Source organism: Vanessa cardui, chromosome 6, assembly GCF_905220365.1.
Source record: "Vanessa cardui chromosome 6, ilVanCard2.1, whole genome shotgun sequence".
NCBI lineage: Eukaryota > Metazoa > Arthropoda > Insecta > Lepidoptera > Nymphalidae > Vanessa > Vanessa cardui.
Genome location: NC_061128.1, coordinates 691,676 through 706,586, shown reverse-complemented (window position 1 = coordinate 706,586; position 14,911 = coordinate 691,676). Strand labels below are relative to the sequence as shown.

The following is a 14,911-nucleotide window of genomic DNA, read 5'->3' as shown; positions in this document are numbered from 1 at the left end:
ATTAAGAGTGAACGGCTCCAGGTTCCTGGTTGAGTGTGCCCAGATAGCGGCTGGTGCAACTCCAAGGACGGCAGGCCTGTTCCTTAAGCTGTTGTCGGTATCCACGTGTAGCTGGAAAATTTGGTGATGTACCCCCTTTCAATTATAAATTTAGTTTACACCGGTCTGGCGAACGGTGTATTCTTTCAAACCACATCAACTAATTTAAACGTCAGTGGCGCCTAATTTTCAACCTTATATTGAATTGCATTGAATTACATTGAATTTTCAAGCTTGCCTTTTATCCCAAGTGACCCACGCTGAGTCTAGCTGGCATAATTTTATATAATAATCATTATAAGAAGTAACATAAGTAATGAGTAAATTAAGTAATTGGTTGTTTATAATACTGTGTTACTGTGCATTAAAAATTTTATAACCTAATATTGTTTCTTTATACCCAACCACCGGAAAGGTAACAAAATGATAATCTCATAAATGAATGCTAGGGATGTTGTTGGGATATAAGCACAAGCGTGTACTTAGTTACACGAGAAAGGGCAAGAAGTCTATGTAACTTACATTAGTAGTGACATTCTCGATTATTTTCAGCTCAAAAAACCGTGCGAAGTTTTGATAAAACAGTGCGTTTGGAGATCAAAGTACATCGAATGTTCGAGAATGTTCAGACATGTGTTCACAATTATGGGCTACTGCTGTCAGTTTGACGTAAAATATTTCAGGTATTATATTCCATTTTTTATACATGACTTTCTATCAATATTTAAATGGCTTAAAATATATGAAAATTTTATTGATATAAGCTACTTTGATAACAAGAACAGCCTGTAAATTTCGAAGAAGGTTTTGGAATACATTCCACCACGTTGTTCCAATGCGGGTTGGTGAAATACACATATGGCAGATTTTTTATGAAATAAGACACATTTAGATTTCGTTACGATGTTTTCCTTCACGAAATCAATTATAAACACAAATCAAGCACATTAATATTCAGTGGTTCTCTCTCTCGCCTGGGTTTGAACCCGTAATCATCGGTTAAGACGCACGTATTCTAACCACTGGGTCTCGGCTCTACTTTGATAACGTTAAAATATTATAAATCTAGCACAATACTTTAATTAATAGTAGAATTAGCTTGATGATAAAAGAAACACTAAGCGGTTTTAACGTTAATTTCACAAGAGTATTATATGTGCTTAATTACCTTCTACTGTACCATTGAATGGTATGAAATATTTGCTTCACGATTTAAATTTAATATCATTTATTTTTGGTAATGATTATTATTTAAATACTAATTTGTAATGTTAATATTTTTGGGTAACTTTAAAATGCAATAAATAAGGTTGTTTAAAATCAACAAACGCTACCTAAATTTTACGGAATTTTAATTTAAAATCATGAGATTTTTCGCTTTCGCTTAATTTTGGAACATGTTTATCCAACTCGTGCCGAAACAGAGGTTGATGTGGATAATCGTATGCAATGACAATATCATCGGAAATTTTGTTTTAACTTCCCACACTCCATGCGGAGAGAAAATTAGAATTTGTCTGTTTACTTTATAAAGTATGAGAGAACGTATTTACCACTGGAATGTCTTGTTTGTTTATTTCTCCTGACTAATTACGGTTTTGACATTATCACAATGATGATAAAAACAATTGGAAGAAAGGCGAATGTCGTAAGAGAAAATTTTGGCTATGTTACGTTAGGAAGTGGAGTGAAATGAGTTACTTGGTGGTAGGGCTTTGTGCAAGCCCGCCAGGGTAGGTACCACCCACTCATCAGTTATTCTACCGCCAAATAACAGTACTCAGTATTGTTTTGTTCTGGTTTGAAGGGTGAGTGAGCCAGAACAACTTAGTTTCCAAGGTTGGTGGCACATTGACGATGTAAGGAATAGTTAATATTTTTTACAGCGTCATTGTCTATGGGTGATGGTGACCACTTACCATCAGGTGGCCCATATGCTCGTCAGCTAACCTATACCATAAAAAAAAATCTAGAGTTGTTCTGGGCTTTTTAAATTGGAAGGATTATACGAAACTGACTACTAACGTCAGCTAATCAGAGAGGTACACAAAGAAAAATGGAACATTCTTAATGAGTCTGTTCAGGAGATAGTATAGTATCAAAATTAAATAGTATCTCAGTAACCAACTGACTTAACTAGAATGGAGGACTTTTACACATGGAGCCTTATAAGCTACCTAATTGGCAATTGAGCCAATGTATAAGGAGCGTTTTGTAATTATGTATTAACTTAATTGGTTTAAAAGAGAAGATAATTGTTAAACTTTTGCACGCAAATTTAATAAATGACTTTCCTCGATATGAAACATCCTAATCAGAACGTTAATTATTATTAGAATTTTTAGATTAATAATGTGGATTTATAGTTTTAAATGACGAACCAAATTTAAAATAATTAATATTAATTCTCGATTAAATTTTTTTTTTTGTTACTATAACAATAATAAACTAATGGTTTGCCAAGAACCAAAGTGAATATATCGGACTGGCCGTATTTAGATAAAATTGGGAAACTTACATCAAATTTTTAAGAGCCTTTGTTGGGGATTGGATGTCATAAAGAAGCATAACACTTCAGGCATATTATAAATAACATTATTTTATTGAAGTAGGTGTTTTTGATGTTCAATCAAAGTAAGAAAAGATTCGTCACCTTAAGATCTATTTTGGTGCGCTCAGTGTGGGCGATAATCTGCTTTACCGATTGAGGGTGACATATTGCTTTGCGATGTATGCATTATAAGTCACTTCTAGGAAAGAGTAATAAGTTAGTTTAACTTTATATGCAGTAGTCTGTTTAGTGTTTTAGTTGCAAAAGGTACTAATAGTATACGACTTGGTGAAGGTTACTTCTTGTGTAATGAGTTTTTTTTTTCTCAAGCATAAGGGCTTTTTAAGTTTAGTTATTTTGTTATTATAATTTAATTTATTTATTTTAATTTTCGTGTACGGGCACACGAAAATGTGTTTATGTTTACTCAATAGTCAAGCCGGCCACCTGAAAATCAGTGCTGTGCATTAGCACAGCTTATACTGAGATGAACCCCTTGCTACTTACATTGTATTCCTTAAATTTAATTATTTTCTGGTGTACAATCGATGTAATGTATACGTATGAGTAGCAAAATAAATGGTTTAAGTTTTAATGGTTTGGTTGAAGTAAAGGAATTTGAAAACTGACGAAGGCTTTCTTACTCTGACTGTACAGTAATTGAAAATATATAACAAATCTTCCATCGATTTTTTGTTAAATTTAATTATAAAGTAACTTTTCAGGAAATACGCCGATGAAAGTACAAGTTTTCGCACCGGTATTGATACGTCAGAGGCATTGGAAATCATTATTAATAGCCAGAAAATGATGTACAATGGAAGTATTGTAGACAGTTTTGTTTCGGTCAGTAAATTAATTAATTTCTACTAATTTTGCTTAAATTGCATTTTGTATCCTTGATTCGATATTTTTTTATCAAATATTTTTTAAACTTATGTATGAGTTATCAACATAATATATAACAAAGTGTTTCATCCAGAAATCCTAGTATATTATAATTTCTAACATAAAAATTGATATAAATATATTACTTTTGCGTAATGATTTTTGCACTTAAAGCACTCGTAATACAATTATATTTTAACCTCTAATCTTAAAAAAAATATTTGATACATTTTGTATTTTTATTGTGTTACAGATTTAGATTATATTTTGGATGTATTTAATATAATAACTAATACAAAATAATAATAGACGTTTACAAAAAATATAATCCAAAACTGTTGATATCATATGTATAGCTTTGTATCAAGTGAGTTCGTTCTAGCGAGTCTGCTGCGAGCACCTCCTGTAAATTCGTATTCGCAGTATTCGCAGCGTTTGGTGATTTTTCTGGAAATACAAAGACACTAGCACGTGATAGACGACATTGATTTAAAAAACAAATATGATAACTTTTTTTTGATTCGCCTAAAATGTTGCTGACTACTGCAAACATAATTAGCTGCGCACCATAGATAACAAACTATACACAATAGACAATAATATAATTTCTTGTATTCGTTGTATCGTACATTATATGACAAATCATGTCAAATTGATATATAATTGCCACCGCATAGCTATTCTGTATTAGAATGACGCTAAAATGCCAACGCATCTGCAAGCCCCTGAAGTTGTAGATATCCATGGGCGGTGGTAGTAGTTTATTGTGGCATAAATGGCAACCATGCTACCTTTTTTATGTAATAGGTTAGCGGACGAAGCATTACTTACATTGCCAATGCGCCACCAACCTTGGGATCTAAGATGGTATGTCCCTTGTGCCTAAAGTTACACTAGTTCATTCAACCTTCAAACCGGAACACAGCGGTACTAAGTACTGTTGTTTGGTGGTAGAATATCTGATGAGTGGGTACCACCAAGTACCAAACCACAGACCTGATATACCGGTAGAGTTCTAAGTAATAAGACGTCCTTTTCATAGATACATCGTCAAGCCCAATAAGATAGCACTGTTCATTGTTCATGTATTTGTTCAACAGCTCTACGTGTTCGACGAGGAAGATAATTTGACATTATTAAATCGAGCAATAACCTTGACTCCACTTACGTACTTCGACGTAACCGTAGACTCGTGGGCGATCGATTCATCAAGTCACGTCAAAACATTATCTTTAGATAATCGAAAATGCTTTTTACCTTCCGTAAGTATCATAAAATACACATCCTACTTATAAACTTCTGCTACGGAGAATTTTTCGACATAAATACCCGATAACTTTTTCTCGGCTCCATCTAGGATTTGAATTCAGCCTCTCGGCAACGCAGTCGACGATATTATTAAATGTCATAAAATAAAGTCGCCTATCCTATGTGTTGTGTGTTTTTTTTAAAATAGATTGATTTAAAAAGAAGGTTTATACGTAGAATATATTATAGTAGAGTAACACTGATTATTTTAAAGGTTTATAAAGTGAGGTCGTAAATAAAAACATTTTTCTGCTTACATTGTGAACCCTACCAAACCCAAGAAGATAGATCAAAATAATGTACTACAGTATTGTACAACATAAAAAGGTCTTCAAAAAAGTCAGCGATGGTCTATCTCTTAGGGATAACCCACAAAAACCATTATTTATCCTTTACTTTTTACGAGAAATGATACTTTATTTTCGAAGCGAATTTAAGCAATACAGCATTATCCCTTATCTAATTAAGTACCTTAAAATATTGTGCGATTAATAATGTTGAAAAAGAGTAACTACTGAGTTTCTTGCCGGTTCTTCTCGGTAGAATCTATTTTATGAACCGGTGGTAGGTAGCTTCACTTAATTGTAATGACGATTCAAAAATGCTTGTAAAAGCCTACTATAAAAAAGTTTATTTTGATATGTTTTTGTTTTTTTTATATATATTGTTTAAAATGTATTAAATTGTTAAAATGAATATTTCCGAAAATATAACAGATTTATAACACAGGGACAGGGTTTGTAATATCTAATGACAAAAAAGCTGTGAACGTTGTAAACCATTCCAAATAATAATAAATAAATAAATATAAATAAAGATTCGAACATTACTCTGATTCCAATGTAAGTAGCTAAAGTGCTTGTGTTAGGGAAAATCAGAAGTAACGACGGTACCACATACACCTAACCCTTACAAATACAACGTACAAAACTTGTTAACGTTTTCTACATCAGCTAGGCCGGGAATGGAACCCGAGACTTCGGTCTGGCCCATAAAAACCAGTGTTCCCACATCTCGACCAAGGAGGTCGTATTCTTTAGTATATTTAGTGTCAGTATTGCATCCGTGTGAAGTCGGGTAGGTTGCTTGTAGCATAATAATACTCGTATGAAGCCCGTCAATTGACTTCAATTTTCAATACACGGGTAACGTACATTTTCGCGTGCGTTTTATTATTCAATTCGCGTATTTCATTTTTCATTTATCCGTTGAAATGATATTCTAGCAGTTACATTTATATGTATTTTTATATTTACAAAATAAAATATAGTCGAAATGGCTCTGTTGCTGGGATTTTTGAGTCGTAAGTGATGATTGTGATACAAATACTGCTGATTTTATTGACATCTTTCTATGCGTTGAGGGAAAGCGTCATGAGTTAAACTAATGTCACCTGCTTTCAAAGAGAGGAAAGGCTGTTGACCACAACCTTTTTTATATTTGAAAAGAAGAGTTTATGATTTATCTACAAATCCTGTTGCCTTTTTAACAGTAAAATATTTTTCATTAACATTTTTAAATACACATTTTCTTTGTAAAATGACAATAACCGATTTTGACTTCCCTTTTCAACTCAAATATGAGAATAATCAAATTACTTTTCAATAAAAAGAAGATTTCTAAAATTAAAAATACAAATATCATAAAATGGAGAAAATTGTTTGTTAGTTTGTAGTAAGTAATCTCCGGAACTGATGACCAACTTCTAAAACTTTTCATTTGGTATAAGGTATTCATTAATTGTATTTATATCATATCAATTTTATTACGAATAATTGACCCCATGATTAAGTGTGCTTATAAGGAAAACGTTTAAATATCTTCTAGTTAAATTTAACTGCTGCGTCATTTTTATGGCTAGTTATTGGGTTATTTAGTCAAGAGATTTCTCGAGTTTGCAAGTGGCCATTGCTTACACTCCTGTGACTTCACATCCATGAACCACGTATTTGTGAACCATATTTTCAGCTTACTTGGCTGTTTTAAGAATAGCTATTTTATCCGTTATCGATTCTTGATAATATTTGGCACCAAAATCAGCTGATTTTATGTTTGCAGGATACGAAAATCAACGCTAATTCATACCAAGGATGTATGACTGTATTGATGATGAGAAAAGTTATTGAACACTGTCGCTGTATGCCGTTCAACTATGATCGTTAGTACCATTATACTACCATATATTTTACCCCCAAACAGTTGTACGATGTCTAGTGGCGAATAGCTTTAATAAACAACAACAACAACAACAACCTGTAAATTTCCCACTGCTGGGTTGAGGCCTCCTCTCCCTTTGAGGAGAAGATTTGGAACATATTCCTCCACACTGTTCCAATGCGGGTTGGTGAAATACACAAGTGGTAGGATATCTATGAAATTAGACACATTTTCTCGGCGAGTTTTCTCACAATATTTTCCTTCACCACCAGGTAAGCACATAAATATTCAGTGATGCTTACCTTTATTTGAACCCGCAATCATGGGTAAAGATTCAAGCGTTCAAATCACTGGGTCATCTCTGCTCTTTTTAATACAGTTTTAGTCTTCCAGCAGTACAGTTTTTATAATAAGATTTATTAAAGTATTTGATAGTCCGATAAAATATGCAGTAATTTGATTGATAATTTATACTAATATTATAAATGCGAATAAAACTCTGTATATGTCTGTAAAACCAGAAGATTAATTCCTTAAGTGCAAGTGAAGACAAACTCTACAACTACAAACCGATAGATTTAAACTATACGCTCTTTAACTAACTGGATAGCTTCTGGTATACTTTTGAATTTGGAACGAAGTTAGGCGGGCTTGCACAAAACCCCAGTTAAGGCAACTTTTCTAACTTATCTGTAGACACAAAGCCTAAATATACTGCTTCTATTATGTTTATATTAAGCCAAGTAACACATTATACGCACAACACCGGCATCCATTAATTTTCATAATATTTGTTTTAAATGTATCTTTTATATTCGTTTTTCAAACGGCGCGATGACACCGCACATATGAGTTTGCATATTTAGGGTAATATTATATATTCAGTATGAATACACGCGATCTAAATTTTTATCTTAATTTTTTTCAGCTGATGAATTGGACGTTGAAAACTTTCCAAAATGTACTTGGGAAAGACTTAAGTGTATCTATCAAAATTTGGGTAAGTTAGTAAATTTTTTTTTTATGGTATAGGTTGGCGGACGAGCATATGGGCCACCTGATGGTAAGTGGTCACCATCGCCCATAGACAATGACGCTGGAAGAAACATTAACTATTCCTTACATCGTCACCGACCTTGGGAACTAAGATGTTATTGTCCCTTGTGCCTGTAGTTACACTGGCTCACTCACCCTTCAGACCGGAACACAACAATACTGAGCACTGTTATTTGGCGGTAGAATAACTGATGAGTGGATGGTACCTACCCAGATGGGCTTGCACAAAGCCCTACCACTAAGTAAATAATCAAAGATGTTTATTATATTAAATATTTTAATTAAATAACGATACCTCATATATTAACATAATAACTTGATCTCTGTTGAGTTTGAATCTCAATATAGAATATACACGACAAAACCATTACCGTTTTAATTAACTCTGACACGATTCTGTCATTCATTATAAAAGTGTCATAATTTTGTCTGACGTAGAATGTTACTATAGATAATATGATTCTTGGAATGTTCAAGATCACAATGACTTAAGTGCGTAGGCAGTTTCGAGTTCCTTACGCGGATACTTACGAGTATTCACCGAATTTGCCGAAATGATATCTTCGAATGTAATAAAAATAATCTTTGGGTTCTTATTTAATTTCAAGTGATATCTATTAAGACATGATATAAGTTTTATCCAATAACACGCATTCCATCGTACCTCGAGCAGCTTGATAGTAATTAAGCATCTTCTAAGATCAGCTGGAAGATGAGCGACTGCGAGTATCCTTCAATTTGCAGTGTCATTGTAGATATTGAAGTATAATAACGCCTAAATTAACAAAGATATTTACACAGATCGAGTTCAAAGCGATGTGCGGGATATTATAGTTGAACAAGAATGCTATCAGCGATGCGACTACGTGCAATACGATACAGAAGCCGAGTATGTGAAAGTGGATCGAATGGTCGAGTAAGTTGTTCAATAAATAAATAAATTCGAGACATTTATTATCGATTAAAAAATATATATAATTGACTTGTGTTATATATCGATTTTTTAAAATGTTAAACTTAATGTTAACACTGCAATGTGAGTTTGGCTCGAAAATCTATGTTAAAGGGACGATAAAACAAAGTTATTTTCGGCCAATAATAACTTTTTGTTTTTTTTTTTTCCTATAAAGAAAATCTCAAAAATAGAACGCTGGTTGATCTCTCAGCGCTCGTGTTGGATTGCCTTCGCCTTATATAAAGATTTGTGTTTAAATACAATCTATTTAACAATAACATATTCTTTTACTAAGTCTTCGTTCAAGCTACGTCAATCCAAAATTATAAAAGCGATCATGACATTAGGCATTGAGATATTTTTTCGTAAATAGAATTGTCAATCAAAACGAAAGCGAAATAAATTCATTTTGTCAGAAAATTCGAAGTGAATAAGATAAATCGTTCCATGAAATGGATGTATGTTGCCTACCCTCGTAATTTGTAAAGGATACTACGATCTCATCCAGTGAAAACGACCCTATTTATAAAATGTGTACGGAATCGATGCAATTCAAAGATATAATTTGATCCCTTCGGTTCGAACTCTACGTAACGAGGTCCTGATGTATTTAATTGAATTTTTCCGGTTGAAATTCCAATTTATTAATGAAAAATACATTTAAATTTTCTCTCCGAGGAATGGGATAGGCCTAACATAATAAGGCCTCCTCTTCCATTAAGGAGAGGGCTTGAAACATATTCCACCACGCTGGGTTCGTGGAATGAACATGTTGCAGAATTTCGATGAAATTAGACATATGCAGGTTTCCTCACGATGTTTTCCTTCATCGCCGAGCTCGAGATGAATTATAAACACAAATTAAGCACATACATATAGTGGTGCTTGCCTGGGTTTGAACCCGCAATCATCGGTTAAGATGCACGCGTTCTAACCGCTGGGCCATCTCAGCTCTCAACAACTAGTGTGGTTTAAGAAAACAGCTATAAAAACTATTGAAATATGTTTATATCATCATCATCCTGCCTTGATCTAATTTTATTTGGGGCCAGCGCTGCATGTGTTTTCCTTCAATGCCTCTCTGTCAGACGTCATCTCACAAGCAATATTCTTTCTAACTATATCATTTTTCAAACAATCCATCCATCGTTTCGTTGGTCGTACTCTACCTCTACATCCATTCAATTATATTAAAATCTGTATAATATATGTACATGAAATAGGAAGTACCTGTCTGAATAATAATACATATTTATTAAGTGAACTACGTTACTCAGGAATATTATAATCTTACATTCGCATATTCATACAATAGATCTTTTTTTTTCAGCGAAAGGAAGAAAGGTTACACTCGAGTGACGATACACTTTGCTGATAACACTTGCTTGAAATATAAACGGGAAATTCTGTATACATGGGATCAAATGCTCGGTAAACATACAATTGCCATTATAAAATGACCTATTTTATTTCTTCACACTGTACATAAAATACACGTTTGAAAGGCTTAATTCCTTATATAAATAATAGGTCATTTTAATCTCTTTCATAATGAAATTCCAGGAAAAAAATGAATATTATTCTTAATATAAATGGTTCAAGCTATGGCGGTTTTGAATTTCAATATCACCGTATTGAATTTTACTGGGATGTGTTACGTTTTGTCACATTTCTTTACATATATATAAACTTTGTTTCCCGGGTGTGTAGTTATAAATGATGTAAGTAAAGTTATAGACAGTAAATTTCCCACTGCTAGGATAAGGCCTCCTCTTCCATTAAGGAGAGGGCTTGGAACATATTCCACCACGTTGGGTTCGTGGAATGAACATGTTGCAGTATTTCGATGAAATTAGTCACATGCAGGTTTCCTCGCGATGTTTTTCTTCACCGCCGAGCACGAGATGAATTATAAACACAAATTAGGCACATATATATATATATATATATATATATATATATATATATATATATATATATATATATATGTCGGCGCGGAGCCACGAATTTAAGAAAAACACGTGTCCAGAAATGATTATTTTAATATTTTAAAACTGTTTCATTGTTAAATGAATAATTTTTAGTGAATTTTGAAATGTTAAATTACTCTGAAATATTTTAATGTTTGTAAACAAGTGTTATCTTGAGTGAATAAGTCTACCCACCTATTTTTGTTATAAAAGATCAAGCGCCCGCCGGTATCGACAGACTTGATCGAGCCGTCGGAGCGATCGGACAGTCTCATATTGGAATAAATTGAGAGGATTATTTCCTGAGTTTTATTTCATACCACCGAAGAGTTAAAGATCGAAACTCTGACACTCGTGACGTCAGCTATGCTGGCGTCATGTTTTTTAAAAACGCGCTCGGGCATGCCTGCTCCGTTATCAGAAGCGGGATCGGAACAAGCTCCGATCTCTGCCACGTCCTCATCAGCTTCGGTTCCACCTGTCATAGAAGGATCGCTACAAGACAGAACCATATTGCGAAGTGATAAGAAGATCTCTAAGCACTGCACACTTACTGCTTGGTACATCTACTAGCAACTTCGGTGTAATGGGGCCCATCTATGTGGCAGAACCGCAAGCCACGGATCCAATAAATCATTCATCAGCTCCAAAGCCGACTAGTGCGGGAGTACCCACTTCGTCAACACTTGAGGCGGCTACTTCCTACAATTAAGAACAATACGCTTCAAGGGCATCCTCATTTGCCATACTGTTCATATGTGTGGAACATCTTAATTGAAAAATCAACAAGTGACCATGTGGATCACGGAGATCATGGATATCGCGGGGAAATGAGACACTAAGATAAACAACACGTCAGGAAACAGCCGAGCAAATGGCTAAGTGGAAAAAGTTATTACTACCCTCAAAAACGAGTTAAGATTAGTTCTTGATTATTATTAAGAACTACGAGACTGAACAGTGCATCTAGTATATGGAGTTGCACCACTCTCTTATTACACAAAGAAAACATCACATACCACCTGAATTTCTTAAACCTGATGGACATTAATAACCAGAGGACTTTGCAGCACTAACAACACACAACAGCAACAAGAGACTCTTGTGCGGAATAAAACAGTCATCGCTTCTATTCTCAGAAAACTAAAATTAATTATTTTCAGCATAAAGATTAATGAGTCCACGTAACCACCATTACTTGATGTGATTAATTAATTGTGTCTTTCGAGATTTACAGGTTTCATAAGAACGCATCGCATCGCGAAGGTGGTCGGCAGAGGGCGCTCGTGATCAGCTTCGTCGTGCACCGCAGCCGGGCGACCAAGAAATGCGACTGGTGCAGAGCACGCACCATCCCGCAGAATGTCACTAATAACACAACTACAGCAACGAATGATCCTTGTTCGAAATATAACAGTCATCTTTTTATTCTCAGAAAACTAAAATTAATTATTTTCAACATAAAGACTAAGAGTCCACGTAACCACTATTACATGATATGACTAATTAAGTGTGTCTTTCGAGATTTACAGGTTTCATAAAAATTAAGACAGTGGAGAAGGTGGTCGGCAGAGGGCGTTCGTGATCAGCTTGGCAGAGGGCGCTCGTGATCAGCTTCGCCGAGCACCACAACCAGAAACGCGACCGGTGCAGAGCGCGCACCGTTCCGCAGAATGGCCGAGACAGCGGGAGTTGCCATCCATATCACAAGCTGGTCAGTTAGTCCCGAGCTGGTCAGTCCGTCCGAGTGGTCAACATCGACGAGAACTAATCATCGCATAAAACTGTGAGGCAAAATTTACTTATCTTACCTCTTCAAATCTAAAAAGAAAAAGAAATAGAAAAAAAAAAAAACAATAACAAAAAAAAAAAAAAAAATTTTTAATTACCATTGAGATTCCTCATGCAACCATAACTAGACACGTACACTCTGGTTTGAGAGTGATACCTCTGAGCTAACCACGTGTTACCCTCGTATTACTCACGGATCCTTGATGTATCCAAAAGTGAACCATGAGATACCGTTGGGAGGCGTTGTGGAGCCGTGGTAGCCATTTATATACCGTAATCTGGAGAGTGATACCTCTGAGCTAACCACGTGTTACCCTTGAGCTACCCGCGGATCCTTGATGTATCCACAGAGAACCATGAGATACCGTAGGGAGACCTTGTGGACCGTGGTTAGACATGTATACACCACAGATCTACGAGAACCTTTAGTAGCCATGTATATACCATAGTCTGGAGAGTGATACCTCTGAGCTAACCACGTGTTACCCTTGAGCTACCCGCGGATCCTTGATGTATCCACAGAGAACCATGAGATACCGTAGGGAGACCTTGTGGACCGTGGTATAGACATGTATACACCACAGATCTACGAGAACCTTTAACAGTTATGAGCATAGTATGCGTAAAATCTGCCCACATTTATTATAATAAAGGTGCATGAGAGATTTCTTTGTGTACTGTTTTACAAAACAATTATCAAAGGTCAACATGATGTGTTGCTTACAGATACCTGCTTCAAAAATGTTTTTTTGATTCGCAGATTTCCAATCGCACAACTTAGGCAGGTGCAGAGCGCGCACCGCCTGTCAGAATGGCCGTGTCGGCGCGGAGCCACGAATTTAAGAAAAACACGTGTCCAGAAATGATTATTTTAATATTTTAAAACTGTTTCATTGTTAAATGAATAATTTTTAGTGAATTTTGAAATGTTAAATTACTCTGAAATATTTTAATGTTTGTAAACAAGTGTTATCTTGAGTGAATAAGTCTACCCACCTATTTTTGTTATAAAAGATCAAGCGCCCGCCGGTATCGACAGACTTGATCGAGCCGTCGGAGCGATCGGACAGTCTCATATTGGAATAAATTGAGAGGATTATTTCCTGAGTTTTATTTCATACCACCGAAGAGTTAAAGATCGAAACTCTGACACTCGTGACGTCAGCTATGCTGGCGTCATGTTTTTTTAAAAACGCGCTCGGACATGCCTGCTCCGTTATATATATATATATATATATATATATATTGAATGTATATATATATATATATATATATATATATATATATATATATATATATATATATATATATATATATATTATATAGTGGTGTTTGCCTGGGTTTGAACTCGCAATCATCGGTTAAGATGCACGCGTTCTAACCACTGGGCCATCTCAGCTCTATAAATTATGTATATACAATTTATCATTATATAGAAGGAACTAGGCTTGTATGGATGGTATGGTACCTATTGTTGTGTTTCAGTTTGATGAATATACCAGTGAAACTGCATGTACAAGGGACATAACATCTTCGTTATCAAAATTGGTAGCGATATTAGGCTTCGAATATTTTTTTATAATAAGAATCTTAATACATCAAAGATAAAGTGATGGATTGTTTTTTTAAACTAAGATTTTATTCTCTAGAATTTCTTTAAGACATTCAAATCTCTTTATTCCAGCAAATCTCGGCGGCATCTTCGGTTTGTGCCTTGGCGGATCCATTATAAGCATAATTGAGCTTATTTGGTTTGTCTTCGGGCTATTATTCACCTTTTGTGGATTCGAAAAAAGAATCTCGAACAAAAGTAAAGATAAGAATGTTTTTACATTGACGAAAAATAATTTAACGGTGTCACCGAAAAAATTGAAGATGAGAAAAATTGAACAATATCCCTATTTGAATTGACCGTAACAAATTTATTAATCGTGATGTCCATTTAGTTAGAAACATCTCATTATCATCTGTCAAATAAATAGATATCCCATACTTTCCAGCTCTTAGGCATTTTTTTTCGGACTTGTGGTAAAATTTAGGCAATCAATCACAAAAGACTTCTATGTTGAATAAATAAATTTGAATTTCGAATATAGATCAGTCAAATTTATCGAACCGACACTTATTAAGAAACGACCGTTTGAGGAGTATGTTTCGAGATGATGGATCTCTAGAACAGACAGAAGAGGGACATTT

At 34.7% G+C, this 14,911-nt stretch overlaps 1 protein-coding gene across 1 annotated transcript; it reads left to right on the top strand.

The window, feature by feature from the left end:
* Positions 1-660: 660 nt before the first annotated feature.
* On the top strand, positions 661-14,626 carry LOC124530417. Its single transcript, XM_047104584.1, has 8 exons — positions 661-722; positions 3,316-3,436; positions 4,579-4,740; positions 6,845-6,944; positions 7,872-7,943; positions 8,801-8,915; positions 10,285-10,385; positions 14,400-14,626. The coding sequence occupies exons 1-8, from the start codon at positions 661-663 to the stop codon at positions 14,624-14,626; spliced, it is 960 nt and encodes a 319-aa protein (XP_046960540.1).
* Positions 14,627-14,911: the final 285 nt, after the last annotated feature.

Excerpts from the sequence above, each read along its gene's own strand:
- LOC124530417 (XM_047104584.1), top strand. The coding sequence starts at position 661 with ATGTTCAGACATGTGTTCACAATTATGGGCTACTGCTGTCAGTTTGAC. Across the intron at positions 8,916-10,284 it reads AAAGTGGATCGAATGGTCGA|CGAAAGGAAGAAAGGTTACA; the intron begins GTAAGTTGTTCA and ends TTTTTTTTTCAG. Across the intron at positions 10,386-14,399 it reads TACATGGGATCAAATGCTCG|CAAATCTCGGCGGCATCTTC; the intron begins GTAAACATACAA and ends TCTTTATTCCAG.